Genomic DNA, 17,678 nt, shown 5'->3' on the forward strand with positions numbered 1-17,678 from the left:
ATCTCTTCCCAGCAGCTCGCTGCCTCTCTCGCCAAAGAGCGGGCTGTGGTCATGGAAGCCAAAGCCTTCCTGATGGCACCAGCTCCGCCGTCTTTGGTTCACTGTGTGGATCCTCCTCTCCTTCCTCAGCCCGTAGCCCGAGACTGGGAGGATCGACGAAAACACCACCTGAGCTCCCAGACCCCTAAGCCCTGCTCCCAATTCCCTGTAGCACCTCATGACCTGGCTGGGGGTGCTCCGGGCCTTGTCATTGGTGCCCACGTGAATAAGGAGCATGGGGTAGTGGTCTGTGGGCCGGAGGATCATAAGATCATAAGGAGGATCAATAGGAGGATCATAAGATCAGAGAAAAATGGGGCTGAAAGGACCCACTAGGTCATCTAGTCCAGTGCCCTGCTCACGGCAGAAATATCCCTAAATCATCACAACGAGGTGTTTGTTAACCACCCTCACAGTAAGAAAATTCTTCCTAATATCAAACCTAAATTTCCCTGACTGCAATTTGCTGCAACATTTTCTTTTTCTTTTGATACAAGTATGTAGGAAATATGTGTAGATTTATATCTATACTGTTAGAAATGGTATTGGTAAAAATCCCATTATTCAAAGATTAAAAAAAAAACCCAGAATGCATGGGGAATTAAAAATAGCAACATCCAGACCTGAATGTCTTCTCATTTGCAGTGTAAGTCAAGAGTATCTCCACTGAGAAAAGACCTGATTTTCTTTTCTCCTACCATACCGTTTTCTATTTGTGTCCAACATGAAATCACAAAGGTAAATTTATGACACTATCATCATTCTTATGGCAGAAGATTGCAAGCACAAAGATAAAAGCAAGATCCATAAGAAGGTGAAACAAATTTGTGCGATGGTATATGGTACATACACATATCTGTAAGAATTGCAATAAGAACATAGATCATTACTGTGCAACTGAATTATTTTTGGACAAATTTTCTCATTCTTCATACTTGCCCCTGTCTTTCTTTAAATTCCTTTGTTTTTGTTGGCTTCTGTAACAGTTCCCAGTTTCCAAAAAGGATGTCCATGTTCTGGAAGTACAATACAGGGTTTTAAATTGGTCACAAGTTGATGGGGATGGAACAATTTCAAAGCAACCCTGAAATTTCATTTCTGCCCAAACATCAGAATCACAGCTTGTACCCAGGGAGGTGGAATTAGTGCTCGTCAGAAGTCTCATTTTCACCCTCAACTATGCAGCAGTTTAGCAATCTGGCAGCCAGATGGATGCTTGGTTACTATTAGGAGTGTTTACAGAGAGCTGGGCAACAGCTTTCTCCACTCCAAAGGTAGTGGAGAATAAACAAAAAGGCAAATAAAACCTGATGAGGGAAAACAACGCAAACTCTGGGCTGTAAGCTTGTCAGGGATTGGGGGGAAGAGAATGTTGAGGAAAAATGTGAAATGCATTGCCTAATTTTAAGGTGGGATTATGTATACATTTCCTTTGAATGTTAATCCATTCAGCAATCTCTATTGATTAGTTGGGAATTTTCCTCACTCTGGACTTTTTAAAATTCTGCTTGTCTTGTTCAACAGCCTGCAAGTATCTCTGTCTAGTTGTGGAGACAGGAGTGCTGCCCCAAGCACTTGACTCAGTTATATGCAAAAAGTGTTCAACTGAATGACTAAATGTGAGATTTCAGTATTGTGCAAGGGCAGCTGCTTTGTGAAAGTAAGCCAATAAACTCCTCAGTGTTGTAAGAGGAAATGGCTTAGATCAGGGGTCAGCAGCGTTTTTGGGTAGAGTGCCAAAAACGTCCACAACCTTGACTTGTAAGATGTTGGCATGCCAGGGAAAGATGGTAGGAGAGCCACAAGGGATCCAATACTTGCTGTGGCAGTTCAGCTCTTGCCCAAGGTACATGTGCCAAGCAAAAAGCCTTTGCGTGCCACGCTCTAACACCAAGCCAAAGGTTGCCTACCCCTGGCTAAATCTTGGCCTGTGGTATGTTTGCTTTGCTTTAGTTCTGTGTGGCAAAATGGCTATTACCCCAGTTCATGGCTAGCTGAGAATTCCTCTGGCCTGTCCTGAAGACCAGAGGCAAAGGACAGCTTGAAGGTAGCAGACAGCCACCTTTACTAACCTCAGGTTCATGTCAGAGTTGTGTTGGATGTGGATCTAATCCAGGGTGCACTTGGTACTGGTTTCTAGGGAATGCTTTTTAATAGGGGTGCACCGATAAAGAGAATTTTTGGCCAATACAGATGGCTGATTTTTAACGAGCCATATTGGCTGATACCGATCTGAAAGCTGATATGTGGTCGGGCAGTTTGTTATCTGACTGGTAAGTCTGTTGTAGGGGAAGAGGCAAGGGTGGAGGGAAGGGGTGTGAGGGGGCACAGATCAAGACCCCGGTGGTGAGGGAGGGAGTGGGGCTGAGGTAGGTGCTGCGTAGCCAGGGCAGAGCATGGGATGGAGCTGCGAGTGGCTTGTCTGGAGGGAGTGGAAGAGCAGCTCCCACTGCTGCATGCCCCAGCCGATTGCTGATACAGTCAATTTTCCTTATATTGGTGCTGATCCAATATGGGACCAATGTATTGGTGCATCTCTACTTTTTAAGGCTAAGCCCTTAAATATTGCATCATGTTTGAGCAGAGTATTGTTTTTAAATTCATACTCCACCTTTCACCTAAATCAGTTTACTGCATCAAAAGATCACTTCTCTGGCTGAATATCTTCAGTAGGTCTAAAAACATCAGAAACTCCATTCTTAAGGGACTACCACTGAGGATTATTTTATGCATTTTAAGAAATAAATTTTAATCTCAATACAGAGAATAACTTGAAATGAGAAGTTCCAGCAGATGTGTTTTGTATTCTGAAAAGAATTGGCCAGGATTGTAAAGCACCCTAATCAGGCTTTTATATAAAAAAAAAAAAAAAGCACAATCTTGTTTGTTTCAAAGGAATTAACAGATGTTTAAGGAAGTTAGCTTCTCTGTTCATAAGAGGTCTTCCTAGTAGTAAATATATCAGTCTGTTGCTTTCACTAATTATTTCAGAAATAACAGCACAAAGTACTTTTTTCTGGTTCAAACAACAACTATTCTTTTTACCTTCTGTGGAGTGACTTGATACGTATAAATTACATGATGCATATGGGAACTCTGTTATCTGAGGCCAGTTTGTCAGTCATGCTAATATTCAGCACATCTAAAAGTTCAGACATTGGTTACATTAAAGGTGTAGAAAGGGTGCTGTAGGCCTGGAGCTTAATCTAGGGCAAGGCTGTCCAATTTCTAAGTAGCCAGTAGCTTCACACCATGCTCCCAGGCACCCCTTCCTCACTACACCAAGTGTGCCTGGGTACCCTACATGCTGCAGGGCATCCCACCTCATCTGAAGCTCCCCAGCTGTAGGCTCCCTGCTTCATCACATTTTTTGGGTACCCTAGACTGCAGACTTCCCCAGGGCTGTAGTCTGCATTGAGCAGCACTGTCCTGCCCTGCTCTGCAGTCAAAGCAATGGAGGAAACAGTGGTCAGGTAAGAGCCTGGAGCCCTCTATTTAATCCACAAGTTTGACAGCTTTGATCTAGGGTATCAACCATGGGCATGTAATTATACCTGTATTCAGAATTTGTCATCTGCTTTAAATAGTGCTATCCATACAGTCCAAAGGCAGACTCTAGACAATTGCCTAATTATTTGTCATTTGATTTTCATTGCATCAGGTTGTTGGTGTGGCTCAAGCTATTAATAAGAAATCTGGAATTGGTGGCACGTTCACAGAGCAAGATGAAAAGGTATTTATTATAGGTGGACTCTGTGTGTGTGTGTGTGTGTTCATTCTATGAGCAATAGATTTCTTTTATGGCAGCAAGAAACCTTGAAATTACCAAATTTATACTAATCTTTGAACAAGTAAAAATTATTGGCAAACTATTTTTTTTATCTTTCTGAGGTTTTCAGAAATGAGGATGTAAATTAGTTTACTTTGGGGTCAGGTTTCTTTCCTCCCCCGTTATTTACTGAATGTATTGTTAAACAATCCAGATTCAGCAGCTCGCAGCAGTGGTCACCTGTGAAAAGAATCTCGCAATGGACACTACAAATATCAGATTATCATTAAAGCTGCCAAGCAGCTTCTAAAATAATTGCATAACTTAATTTCTGTATACACTATTTGCAAAAAAAGAAATGAGGCATTGGAGAAATTATAGTCAAAGCGCATCTTTCATAATCAGCAGTGCAGAAAACATCTTGATTCTGAACTCTCATTTGTGGTGTGTTTTTTTTGTTTGTTTGTTTTGTTTTTTCTCAAGTGTATTGAGACTTCATATGCAGGCTGTGATGCACCAAGAAGGGTTGAATTCAGGCCAAAGGAGATGACTTAAACTTGCAATAACAAAGTCAGAATTCACTCTCTTCCCTTTCAAATGGAATGCATAATGAATATCTGCAGGACATCAGAATTAATCCCTTGCTGAAAAGGAAAGCATTCATAGCTTTGCTAATTCACGTTTTAAAGATTTAATTTCTTCATGTAATAGATTTGCATCATCTTCATTTGATTTTTTTTTTTTTTTTTTTTTTTTTTTTATGGGTGAAATTACATTCACATGTATTAAGAAGTTTTAGATAACCACCTCCTTCTGATAAAGCTGTACCTAGATAAACAGGAATATCAGCAGTTTGTTTTGAAATTGGAAAGGAGATTCCTAATGAGATAGCAATCACAAATGAAGACCAACCAAAGAAAACATTTTGTGTGATTTGCCAAAATTAACCTTAAACATGAAGCATTATCACAAAATTATACTGCTGGAGTTCTGACCATAACAGATGGATGGGCTTTTCGTTAAAAGATATAAACACTCATATTTCTATTTGGTTGAAATCCTGGAGAGAAAAATAGCATAACCATTCTTGTTCTTCTGTAAATACCTCTTGTCTTAATGTGCTGTGAAACCATTTTAGGTCTGTGCCTTCATCTCACCTAAGACTGAGATGCTAGCAAGATATTGGAAAAAATGTATTAAAAATGTCCTGGTGGAAGTTAAATGTCAACTTAATTAATCTTGGTATCTCATTGCTTTTCAGGATTTTGCTGCTTATCTAACGTTTTGTGGAATTGTTCTTCACAATGCCCAGCTGTATGAGACTTCATTGCTTGAAAATAGGCGTAACCAGGTATGACCACCAGACTTATTAAGGGACATGGGGATTTTTATAGTAAGGTAATATTTAGATCCTGTTATGTACAGTTTATGCTTTTTCCTATATGGTGGACGCTCCTTGTCTGTTTTTAATTTGTTTCTTTTTTGGGGAAACCATATGAAAAAGGTTTGTAGAAACAAATAGGTGGAAACTATTTCAAAATTTTCCGGTAGGGTAGAATTTCGAAGTTGCTGCTAGAGTGTTCAGAAAAAAACTTTTGGGTCAGATTTGCAGACCTAGTTCCAAAATCCTTAGACACACTAAGTGATAATCCAGGCACAGTTAACCAGATGAGAATTCCCTTGGCAGAAGTTACAGCTGTACACTATAACAATGCAGTGTCACAAAGGAAGTAAGATTTTTTTCAGATCCGTTAGTCATAGTAGATGAGAACTGTGTTCAGAAGTAATTTCTACGTCACATAAAACTTAAACCTATTTTTCACTGCTGTGAAAGCTAAAATGTGCACACGTGCATGCATACATATACTGACAAATATGGAAAAGACATATGCATAACTAATGTTGTCCATCTGTGAGGGGAGAAAAATGTTGTCGTAAAGTGAAAATACTTTCCAAGGCTTGGGCTTATTTGGAAAAGCAGAATGCTAAATGCCATTCTGGGCCTAAACATGTCTTTCTGGTTTAAGACATTGTGCAGCTACATACACTTCTTAATTTCATTAGGAGTCTTCACACTGAATGCTGTTCATGATACAGGTTCTTGATTTGCTCTCTGTCTGATCATCAAAATTTAATCTGCTCTCTGTCTGATAATCAAAATGTTGGTCATAGGAATGCATTTTAATTTATCAGACGGGGAGAGAGTCAGGAGGACAGGTAGCATAACTATTGCTTAACTTTCTGTGAAAATTCAAAAAGCTGGTTTTTTGGTTTTTTTTTTCCTTCCAGGTACTTCTTGATCTTGCTAGTTTGATTTTTGAAGAGCAACAATCCTTGGAAGTAATTCTGAAGAAGATTGCTGCAACTATAATCTCCTTCATGCAGGTGCAGAAATGCACCATTTTCATAGTGGATGAAGATTGCCCTGTGAGTGTGCTTCGTTTTAACCTGTAAATCCTATGAACCAAGCCCTTCACTCTTCTGTATTCTGTTATGGCTGCAGCAAGTACAAGGAACTGGCATATGAAGCCTGCTTTATAAAATAAGAGTCTGGACAGGAAATGCACTAATTTTTCACTGTCCTCTTTAATTCACTCCTCCCGTTCCAGTGCCTACTCATCCTTTGCTTGCAGACTTGCTGATCCTAAATCAGACTCTCTGTGATTTGATACAGCCAATTTGCATAGAAGGCTTATAATCTGTCAGCATGATTCTACCAGGAGGATCATTTTAATTTAAATGTGGCCCTGTTCTGGCATAGGCCTGATACACAAGGGCTGATAATACAAGGTAACAGAAAAAAGAGGAGAAACTGGGGGGGAAAAAAAAGTGTTACAGCAGGGTCAGGGCCACGAGGCATTGGCACCTGGCATGTTTACACCAGGGTAGAAAAGGAGTGGATATGTGGTGTATGTCCTTCCACTAGTGTAAATTATTAGAATTTGACTCTTTTTTGACTTGGAGAGATGTGGGCAGTGGGGCCCCCCAGGGCTTGGTCCTCGGGCCTGCACTGTTCAACATCTTCATCAGCAACTTGGACAAGGAGGTGAAAAGCACCTTGTTCAAATTCATGGATGACACTAAGATGTGGGGAGAAGTGGGCACGCTGGAGGAGAGGGACAGGCTGCAACTAGATCTGGACAGGTTAAAGGGGTGGGCAGATGAGAACAGGATGGGTTTCGATATTGACTAAGTGCAAGGTATTGTACCAGGGGAGGAAAAACTAGCAGCATACTTACAGTCTGGGAAACTCCCTTCTCATGAGCACAGAGCCAGAAAAAGATCTTGGAGTCATTAGCGATTCCAAAATTAACATGGGCCGCCAGTGTGGGGACGTGGTCAGGAAGGCTAACCACACTTTGTCATACATCCGTAGATGCATCACGAGCAGGTCCAAGGAGATGATCCTCCCCCTCTATGTGACACTGGTCAGGCCACAGTTGGAGTACTGCGTCCGGTTTTGGGGACCGCACTTCAGGAGGGATGTGTGGACAGTGTCGAGAGAGTCCAGAGGCCACTCGCATGATCAGGGGACAGCAGGGCAGGCCCTATGAACAGAGGCTATGGGACCTGAACCTGTTCAGTCTCCACAAGAGAAGGCTGAGAGGGGATCTGGTGGCCATCTACAAACTGGCCAAGGTGCACCAGCAGTCAGTGGGAGAGTCTCTGTTCCCCTGAGCACTACCAGGAGTAACAAGGAATAATGGCCATAAGTTGACTGAGGGTAGATTCAGGCGAGATATCAGGAGGCACTAATTCACAGTCAGGGCGGCTAGGATCTGGAACCAACTTCCAAGGGAAGTGGTGCTCGCTCCTACCTTGGGGGTCTTTAAGAGGAGGCTAGATATTCACCTAGCTGGGGTCATTTGACCCCAGTATTCTTTCCTGCCCATGGCAGGAGGTCGGACTTGATGATCTTCTGAGGTCCCTTCCAGCCCTAATGTCTATGAAATCTATGCCCTCTTTGCATGCTTGCTCACTTGCTCTATAACTTAATGCTTTATGCAATACATCCAAAGCCTGCAATCAGTGGCTTCTCTGTCTCAGTGTTCTCATCTGTAAGATGCAGATGATGATGATGTGTTGCTTCATGGTGGTGTCTGGGGCTAAATTCCTTAGCATTTACAAGGTGCTGAAATACTGTCATGATAAGGAGCCACATCTTTTCAATACATTTAAAAGATGCAATGGGCTTAGTGGCATGATGCTCCTGAACTGTCTGCATGTCTGCAGAGTATGCACTCTGTCTGCGATGTGGTGAATGTTGAGAGAGATTGTACTAACATTAAGCTTTGGAGTTGCTTTGTAAACATGTCTGTGCTCACTATGGGGCGGAGAAACTTTGCTGAGATGCAAGAAGCTTCAGTGATGTAAAGTGGCTATATTTCTTTGCTTGGAGCCAGATATGTTGGTGTGGGGTGTTAAATGCACTGAAATTTGCCTCAAGGCACACACAAATCACTGCAGTTTATTTTCCCTTTATTACTGCTGTCACTGTTAATTATGATTTTTATTACCCACAATCTCGATATATTTCTTTGCAGTAAGAATCTCTTTTGCCTTTCCAGGATTCCTTTTCTAGTGTGTTTCACATGGAGTCTGAGGAATTGGAAGATTCAGCAGATGTCCTAAAGAGGTGAAACTTGCTCTGAATTTCAGTTCATCATAGGCCAATGAAAATGTCTATGCTTGCAATCGTTTTTCACAACAAACAACTTTCATGTTATGCAAACAGACAGCATTTTAGTCTTATCTCTCTTGTGGTTTAGGGTTTTCCTTGAGATGCACACATCCAACTTTCTCTGGCTTCAATAGAGTCACCCAGCTATATCAGAGGTCAGAATAGGGCCTGCTTTTTAAATCTTTCTTCATGTTCTATGCAATGTTTTTTGAAGTTAAATACACATGGGGAAAAATGGTTAGCTCTGTAGCTCCATCTTGCACATTTGTCATTAATTATCTTCCCTTTATTTTACACATTTGTCATTAATTATCTTCCCTTTATTTTTTAAGATAACTGTATTAGATTTTGGTAACACAAACAAGTTTAACATCATAAGAGCACTTCTTCCGGAGAAAGACAAATTGAGGCACAACTCTTCATGGTCACAGGATAGCTGTGACCCCTGTGTCATTCCCCTCCCACCCCCAACCCAGCCCAAGCACAGAATGAAACGAGATACAGTGCATTTTTTCAGCCTTCCCTCTGTGGATGTGGAAGGGAAGGGAACCTAGAAGAGTATACTTGACTATTTTGCAATACCCTTCTTCAGAAGAGCTTTGGTAAGGAGGTAAGAAGCAGCACTATGCTAGCCAAACTGTATTGCATGACGGGCTGCATCCTCCTGCACACATCTCCTGTCATGCTCCAGTTACACAATCATAACAGAAATATTGCCAACCAGCAACTTCAAAGAATGCCCTTCTAGTTTACATTTCAGGTAGGGCAGGTTTTGAGCCCTACTTAAAACCCAAAGATTTGGCAGCATAGTTTTAGAAGATGAATATAATCTAACCAAGTAAATTGGAAGATTACGGCTAATACCTCCCATAAATAGGATTATTTTCATAGATTTTCAGCACTAGAAAAATTCTTTACAACATTGCAATTGTGGTTGCTTCGATTGCAGTATTGATTCAGTGACTCTTCACCATGAGTTTTTGTCAGTTAGGAATAAATCAATATCTAGGAGTTCTGGTTGAGTCTTGAGTTCTATATCAGTATAATTTAAGTAGTAGTAGCATCTAAAGACCATGGTAAGAATTAGTGTTAAGCATTGTACATAAATGTAGTAAGGCTCTGAATGAGTAAGGGCGCACAGTAAATAGTAATCATAATTAGTAACAGTGCTACACATTCAGACAATTTATGGTGCCACAGTGGCAAAGCAGCCACAAAGATATGCACAAAATATGTGAAAGATCCTTTGGCTTATTTGTATGGCACCATAAATTGAATGTGCTACACATTCAATTTATGGGGGGACAGGGGTTAGCAACAGGAGTGGGACAGCCCTGGTTCTGATGCTGAAAATTGGCTGCTGGGACAGCAGGTTGCTAAGTTCTCTGTGGGAGGGAGTCTAAGGGCTCTAGCTGCTGGAAAACTGGTAACTCCTGAGACAAGCATCCTTTCCTTTCCTAGTCTGCAGTCCCTGCACTTTGAAGGCAGAGGCACTTTAACATGCCAGGCTGTAGGTTGAGCCCATTATTTTTAGATGGCAAGAAGGGGTGGGGGGAGGCTTCTAAAAGACGCATGTTAATCTGGGCTGTCCTTGGGGTTGGGCTGACAATCAGCTGACTGTCATACCTGGCCCTGGGAGCCCCAGGTATCAGACCAACCCAGCCAAGACTGTGAGGACCCGTCTGACAGCTAGTTGTCAGCCCCAGTCTCAACAACCCCAGATCTGGAACCAGATGGGAGACAGGAGCAGCTCTGGGCCTGGAGCATCTCTGTGATTGGGCTGGGGATAGCTGAGTAGTGGCAGGATTGGGATTGGAGGAATTTTATGGCCCATCCCAAACATCACACTTCCTGCTATGTATATCTACCATGGCAATGATGCAATTATTTTAACATCTGCCAGGGGCCTACGTGTCAAGTAATTATCATCTTAAAGTTTGGGGACACATGTATTTGTAATTCTTTACATTTACTATACAATACATAAAGAATCCATTTCCTAGGGCTAAAGGATCTCAACAAACTTCTCACATTTCAGAAACATTTCCCTTTAAGCAACTGGGGCCATGAGCCTCATATTAAGTGAAGCAGCATAATGATGATTAGCTAAATTTCTTGCTTTAAGCACCTAACCTTCAACCCAGGTCATTACTGGATTTTTAAAGTAGTGCTTTTTATTTGAACTCCTCTATATGGAGTATTCTCTCCAGCAAGAGAGATCGAATTTTGCTGAACTTTTTAGTCCAGTGTTTTCTGTGGCGGGGCACTTGGTGTTCCTGCCACTTTAAGAGGTCAGGCAGTCTGCAGGGCCACTGGCAGGTGGGATCAGGCCTAATTAGAAAGTCAGCTGACCTGGGGGCTGGCAGGTGCAGCTTGGCCTGATCAAGGGTGTCACCTGACTGCATGGGCAGTGCCTGATTGGAGCAGGGCTGGGCTTTCACAGATGGGTCACAAATTGGCTAGAGGGCCACATGCAGAGAGTGGTGGTGGACAGGTCATTTTCAACCTGGACGAATGTGAGCAGTGGGGTCCCCCAGGACTTGGTCCTTGGGCCCACACTGTTCAACATCTTTATCAGTGACTTGGATGAGGGGGTGAAAAGTACCTTGTTAAATTTGCGGATGACACTAAAATGTGGGGACAGGTGGGCACACTAGAAGGGAGGGACAGGCTACATCTAGATCTGGACAGGTTACAGGGGCGGGCAGATGAGAACAGGATGGGATTCAATACCGACAAGTACAAGGTGATGCACCTAGGGAAAAAGAACGAGCAGCATATCTACAGGCTGGGGAACTCCCTTCTCATCAGTGCAGAGGCAGAAAAAGATCTTGGAGTCATTATTTATTGTAAGATGAACATGGGCCACCAATGTGAGGTTGCAGTCAGTAAGGCTAACCGCACCTTGTCATGCATCCACAGATGCATCATGAACAGGTCAAAGAAGAAAATCCTCCCCCTCTATGTGACACTAGTCAGGCTGCAGCTGGAGTACTGCGTCTAGTTCTGGGGGCTGCACTTCAGGAGGGATGTGGCCAGCATCAAGAGGGTCCAGAGGAGGGCCACTCGCATGATCAGGGGGCAACAGGGCAGGCCCTACAAGGAGAAGTTACAGGACCTGAACCTGTTCAGCCTCCACAAGAGAAGGCTGAGAGGAGATCTGGTGACCATCTATAAACTTACCAGGGGGGAATGGGAGAGTCCCTGTTCCCCTGAGCGCTACCAGGAATAACGGCTGTAAGTTGACTGAGAGAAGGTTCAGGTTGGACATCAGGAAGCACTACTTCACACTCAGGGTGGCTAGGAGCTGTAATAGATTTCCAAGCGAAGTGGTTCTCGCTCCTACCTTGGGGGTCTTCAAAAGGAGGCTAGATAATCACCTGGCTGGGATCATTTGACCCCAGCATTCATCACTGTCCATGGCAGGGGGTCGGACTTGATGATCTACTCAGGTCCCTTCCGACCCTATCAGCTATGAAACTATGAAAATGAGTAGAAATTACTGCTTTCTTTTCTTAACACCCCACCTTCCTTTGCTGCTGGCTCCACACTCTAGTTTTGTGCCTATCCTTGCAAAGCTGAAAAATAATTGAAGCCTAGTCACATAGCAGAAGGGTAGAATGCAGAAGCCCGATGAGAATGGGCGTACAGAAGGAGGTGGGCCCTCTTCCAAAGAAGGCAAAGAGGGTCATTAGAATTAAAGTGTCTTATTTAAATACATAAGAGTATGCAATTAAGAGAGAACTGGTTGATTTGTAAGTTATTTTAAGCCCTTATGTGGGGAAAGCAGATGGTCTGTGTCAATAACAGAATCACTATGCAATCAATTGTGCATTCACTCTGAGAGCGCATTTTATATGAACTTAGAAGCAGAAAATTTACAAATGTTACCATCTGCTCTTGGTTTAAAATATGTGGATATCATCTATTACTAATATACAGTGTTGTCAGCTATCTACAGATGTATATTATTTAAGGGTTCTATTTATGTGACTTAAGCTGTCATTCGTTTTCTGACCTTCATTCTGTTAGACTGTACTTGATTCATTTATTAAGTGTGGTAATCCATTTCTAAAATATCTCTAACTGTCCTAACATTTAAGAATGTAAATACAACTCAAGCTTGGAGCTTGTCTATATGACAGAGATTTTTTTAATTAAATTGGTGCAAGCCACTTTAGACCCTTCAGTTTCAGTTTAAATTAGGCTTATTTACTGAATAAATGAGAAGCAGGTTTCAGCTAAACTAAAATGTTCACACAGGGTACATCTATATGAGAAACTGCACATTTGCCTAATAACACTGTACAATAGCGTGTCATGGCAGAAACCATGCTAATAGCATATTGTGCAGTGTAATTAAGCTCATGTGCAGTAAATGTCACTAAATAACAGTGCACCAGCTCTACTGCGCACTTGCTCAGTAACTTTAGGTACTGCACATTTATTTAGTGCTTTATTAAGTAAGTACTAAACTAAATGTGCTGTATCTAAAGTGCATTAATGAGCGTGTAGACATGCCCACAGGGAGTGAAACCCAATTCAAATGAAAGGGAAACACAGATAGAGCTTGTATTGATTTTATTAGGTACATCTTGAACAAAGAAAGAGCTAAATAAATTCATGTATATCTTGTGTATTTCCTCATATTTAATGACACAAAATAAACAGGCCTCAAAGTTGAGGATTATAATGCGCTCGGAATATTATGAATTATTTGTTCTTCTGTAGTGGCAAGTGCATCTAGGATGTTTGAACACTATAATCTCCCTTAGTTTAATTTAAATGAGATGTGAATATAAAAATTTAAGCTGTTCTGGTCAAATAGCTGTAGAGTGCTGTTCTATATTTTCATTGACAACATGGGTCACAGAGTAGATGAGCACAGCCCACAGCTTTGTGGTGGGTCAGAGATGGCCCTTGGATCAGTGTGTGGCAATTGGGCTTAACTCTGCTTTTCCTTTAGATTTATACATGATAGTTTATGTTAGCATTATGATGTGCGTGGTCTCCTACAAAGATTGGAATAAATAATATCTGTCTATCTTTGGTACTCCATCAGGGACTACGATGCAAACAAAATCAATTATATGTATGCTCAGTATGTCAAGAATACAATGGAACCTCTTAATATACCAGATGTCTGCAAAGACAGAAGATTTCCATGGACGGTAAGGAAATTGAAATGAAGTTCGGGATTTAGTAGTAAAAGACATAGGTGATCTTTGTTTGCGTTCCTTCTATGACCAAATCTTGTGTTTGCTACCATTATTACCACTAGCTTTATTTAGCTTATTGACTGCCGGCAGTCAGAACTGTTTAGACATAGGAAACACAGTTTCTGCTTTAAGAAGTTTTACATTCTCTAAAGCTAAACAATACTGTTTTAACACAGTGGGCAGGGTGTCCAGTAGATGGATTTATCACAAAGAAGGTCAGTTATTTCTCCATGAAAGCAGGTGGCTATGCTGGGAGAAAGAAGTATGTTCTTAGGAAAGCATTTGAAGTGAAGGGAGAGGATGGAAGTTTTTCACACCAGTCCTCTACAGTTTACTTTGAGACTTGGGAATGGTCTCAGAGGTCCCACCCACCCTCCGGATGTGTATCATAGATGTGGGCTGTTTACTGATCTGGAGAGTGTCAGCAACTCTCGATCAGTATTAGCTTGTGATACGTTGTTCCAGTGACCATGTAGAGAGAGACTGGAGAGTTAAGAAGGGAGGAACAAAAAGGCAAAAGCAGATTTGGTATTGGACCAGATACATAAGAACTCTGATACCTTAGAGTCCCTGTAGGCAAAAAACAAGGCTGCAGCTCTGTTGTTTATTCCAAGAACAGTACTGAAAAAGCTGTTTGCTGTTCTTTTATTTCCTTTTAGATGAAGACCAGGTTGATTTATACATTTGGGTCAGGGAGAGAATAGTATAGGGAGGAGGGTATTGGCATCAGGGCTTCCTCTGCACATTCTTCCCTCTGCAGTCAAACAGCAGAAAAAAAATCAGGAAGCACAGAGTCCAGCAAGATGGTTCCAGTAAAATGATAGCAGGAGCTGACAGCAGCCTGTTCAGTGCTTCCCATTTTAATTGTTTACAGTTTCACTGTAGTTTTGAAACAGAAGCCAGTAGGGGTCTGAGCATTTTCAGCTCCACAAGTTAATAGGAGTTGAGAGTGCTCAGCAGTTTGAGAGATGTGGAGTCTATTCTGCCAAGTATCCCCATTTTACTGCTTGGTTATTGGGAGAAAAAACAAATGGCTGCACTAGGTCAGGAGCTAAAGAAAAAGGTGAATATTCAAAAGGAGTCTTAAAGTACCTGAAATAAATACATTAGGAGCAGTTTCAAATGAGTGTTTGTCTGGGACAAACTCTTTGCCTTGGCAGCAGACTTCAGATCTTCTGCTCATGCAGAAATGCATTGATCTGAGCTCTGGATGATTTCTTTTATGCCTGAGGGGAAAATGTTACCAGGCATTTACTTCTGGCTATATGCACACAAGGCTCATAAAGATGATGTAGTGCAGCTGTGGATAGGGAATAAGGACTGATCTACTTTAGCAAAATGACAAAGGGCTCATCTATACCACTGGTGCTGTGGGTCCTGGATAGGACAGGGATGTGTACACTCTCTAGTCAAGTCCACATGCATGCTCCAGACCTGAAGGTTCACTACCAAAACTGCCCTGAACTTGCCCCTAACCCCTACTCTTGAGCCAGTCTCCTGAAGGCCTGAGAGGTAATGGCTGAAGATGAAACCAGAACTGCCTTGCTTTATATTCAGCATAATCTCTTGAAAGTTTTCTACAAAGAGAAACACATACTATCATTCATTATAGAAAAAATGTTCTTTCATTTGTTTAATATCCTGTTCCTGTGCCCGAGAAAAGTTAATCAAAGCACAAGCATCAAAGACATATCTATTTTTCTTTTCCTTGGATGGAATCAGACAGAGATGCATTTTGCTTTGTTACACCCACGTGACCCAGGCAATGGATGTAACAGAGCAAAATGATAGCCATTTTCTTTTATTACCATGGATTTGAGAAAAATACTTTCTTTTTCAAACAATGTTATTGTTCTTATACAGGTGGTTACTATAAACTGATTGCAAAACATGTGAATTGGTATTTTCAGGAACTGTACGATGCTATTGTTATGATATTGGTCACTCCTTGGCCCTTGACTTTACCTCCTTCTAAGGTCAGCTTGCATTACTAAGACAGCCCTGAAGGAGTTCCTGCAAGTTGTCCTGGGACAGAGTGTAGCCATTTTAGTTTTGTACCATGGATCTAGCCTGTGGAGTTCCCCACGGGGTCTGACAATATGTTAGCAGGGGAACACTGGCAGCTAATTGCCAGTCCCTTGCTATCAAATTTCTGGATGTCAGGAAAACCCCAGAGACCCAAGAATGTGGCCCTACACACTGGATTGAGTGCACAGGGCCAATAGAGTGGTGCAGGGTCAAGTGGGACCAAGTGGCATGGAGCCCAGTCTGAACCTGTGGGGCCTGATTGGACTCATGGACTGGTCCCAAGCCACTTATCTGGCCTACAGGGCTAAAAGCTTGAGCATGACTGCTTCATAGCATTCAAACAGTCCCTGTGGAATGAGAGAAGGCTAATCCTTAGAAACCCTCATGGCTGGTGGAAAGGAAAGAAATCCGGAAGCCTCACCAGTTTTCCTCAGCTGCTCCAACTGAAATGCTGACCCAAGGGCACTGTTCATTTTCATAAGCCTGATACATTTTAACAAAAAGAAAAGAAATCCCATAGCATAAACAAGCGGGTACAAATAAGTGTATGTTTACATTGAGACATTTTTAGTATTAGTCTGGAATTTATTCTCATAGGCTGCTTTCAGGGTCCAAATCTACTGCCGGTGCTGAATAAACAGGATCTGAAGATATGATCCCTCCCTTGAAGTATCTACAATTGAAGAACTGTAGTTTATAATATCATTTTGGCCTGATAGTTATGGCTACTATATAGGGCTCTGCAGATTTGTAACACTGTTTTTTAATTGTTTAACAGAATGAAAATGCAGAAAATATAAACCAGCATGTAAAGAGTTTGCTGTGTACACCAATAAAAAATGGGAAGAAGAATAAAGTGATAGGTATTATCAATTTGATTTTTTTTTTTTTTACATTTCTGCTTATGTACTACTGCATGCCCATTAGTTCAATATATTTTTTTTATGACATTAACGTCCATCTTTGCATGGGATAAAATGCATCTACAATATGTTACAAGTATGTGACTTCATAATACAGTTTTGCATTCATCTGTGTAATTGGTATACAGAAGTACTTCTATACACCAGTGGTTTGCAACCTTTTTAGTCCGAAGACAGCCCTTATTAGGCTTAAGGCACCCATCAGAAAATGCCAACTCTTAGTTTTCACTTGTTTCTTGACTACAGAAAATTGCTAGAAGAATTCTTCTGTTGCAGAGAACTTGGGACAGCCGCAACTAGTCACAGTTTTTTGAATACTATGGATTTATATTTGATATCTCTGGGTCAATCTTGTGAATCATGTCTGGTGTTTTTAAACCACACATGCGATGTCCTTTTAAGGGTGATGCAGGGTCTCTCAAAACCGTAAAGTGTCACAGCACACTCCATGAAAATCAGTGTTTTACACAAAAGTGATATCCTAGCAATATGGAAGCTGAAATCCTGGGAGAAGATCCTTAAAACAGAGAAATAGTTTTTCAGTTTTCACGTAACATATACTGTCATACTCTTGTCTGTGATTTCTTTACCTACTACCATTACCAAGTAATGACAACACCTCAGATTATCTTTCTGTGCTTTTCCAGTTTGTTCAGTGGGTGCATTTCACAGTGCTTTGTGAATTGTTTTCTTTTCTTGTTGTAGATATTAGAATCCCTGTTGCTTGTGCATCTTTCATATGGCAATGGAAAGGAAAGACTGTTTTTAAAAATAGGAAAGTGTAATTACAAAGATTGCTGATTACAAAGATCCTCTGTCAGGGATTGCTTTAAATTGTTTTCACCTCTTTTTTCATATTTAATTGTCCAGATTTCAGGTTAATTGCAGATTCTTTCAATATTTATCTGTGAAATTCGTGATTTCACTGATTTTGCAGATTTTGCGAAATCTGGCACTGCCCATGAGATCCAGGCAATGCCTGTGAAATCCATGGGGGGGTGGAAAAACAAAAAACAAAC

General features: G+C 41.4%; 1 protein-coding gene across 4 annotated transcripts in view; it reads left to right on the plus strand.

The window, feature by feature from the left end:
• Positions 1-17,678, plus strand: part of PDE5A (phosphodiesterase 5A) — a 97,707-nt gene that overhangs the window by 33,449 nt on the left and 46,580 nt on the right. For all 4 annotated transcript variants that reach the window (XM_019534037.1, XM_019534038.1, XM_019534039.1 and 1 more), the window contains exons 4-9: positions 3,701-3,772; positions 5,070-5,159; positions 6,098-6,235; positions 8,377-8,444; positions 13,552-13,660; positions 16,515-16,599. In XM_019534037.1, the coding sequence (XP_019389582.1) occupies positions 3,701-3,772; positions 5,070-5,159; positions 6,098-6,235; positions 8,377-8,444; positions 13,552-13,660; positions 16,515-16,599 (562 nt within the window). The remainder of the gene's footprint in view (positions 1-3,700; positions 3,773-5,069; positions 5,160-6,097; positions 6,236-8,376; positions 8,445-13,551; positions 13,661-16,514; positions 16,600-17,678) is intronic.

The sequence above is a fragment of the Crocodylus porosus genome, unplaced genomic scaffold, assembly GCF_001723895.1.
Source record: "Crocodylus porosus isolate Cpor-Errol unplaced genomic scaffold, CroPor_comp1, whole genome shotgun sequence".
Lineage (NCBI taxonomy): Eukaryota > Metazoa > Chordata > Crocodylia > Crocodylidae > Crocodylus > Crocodylus porosus.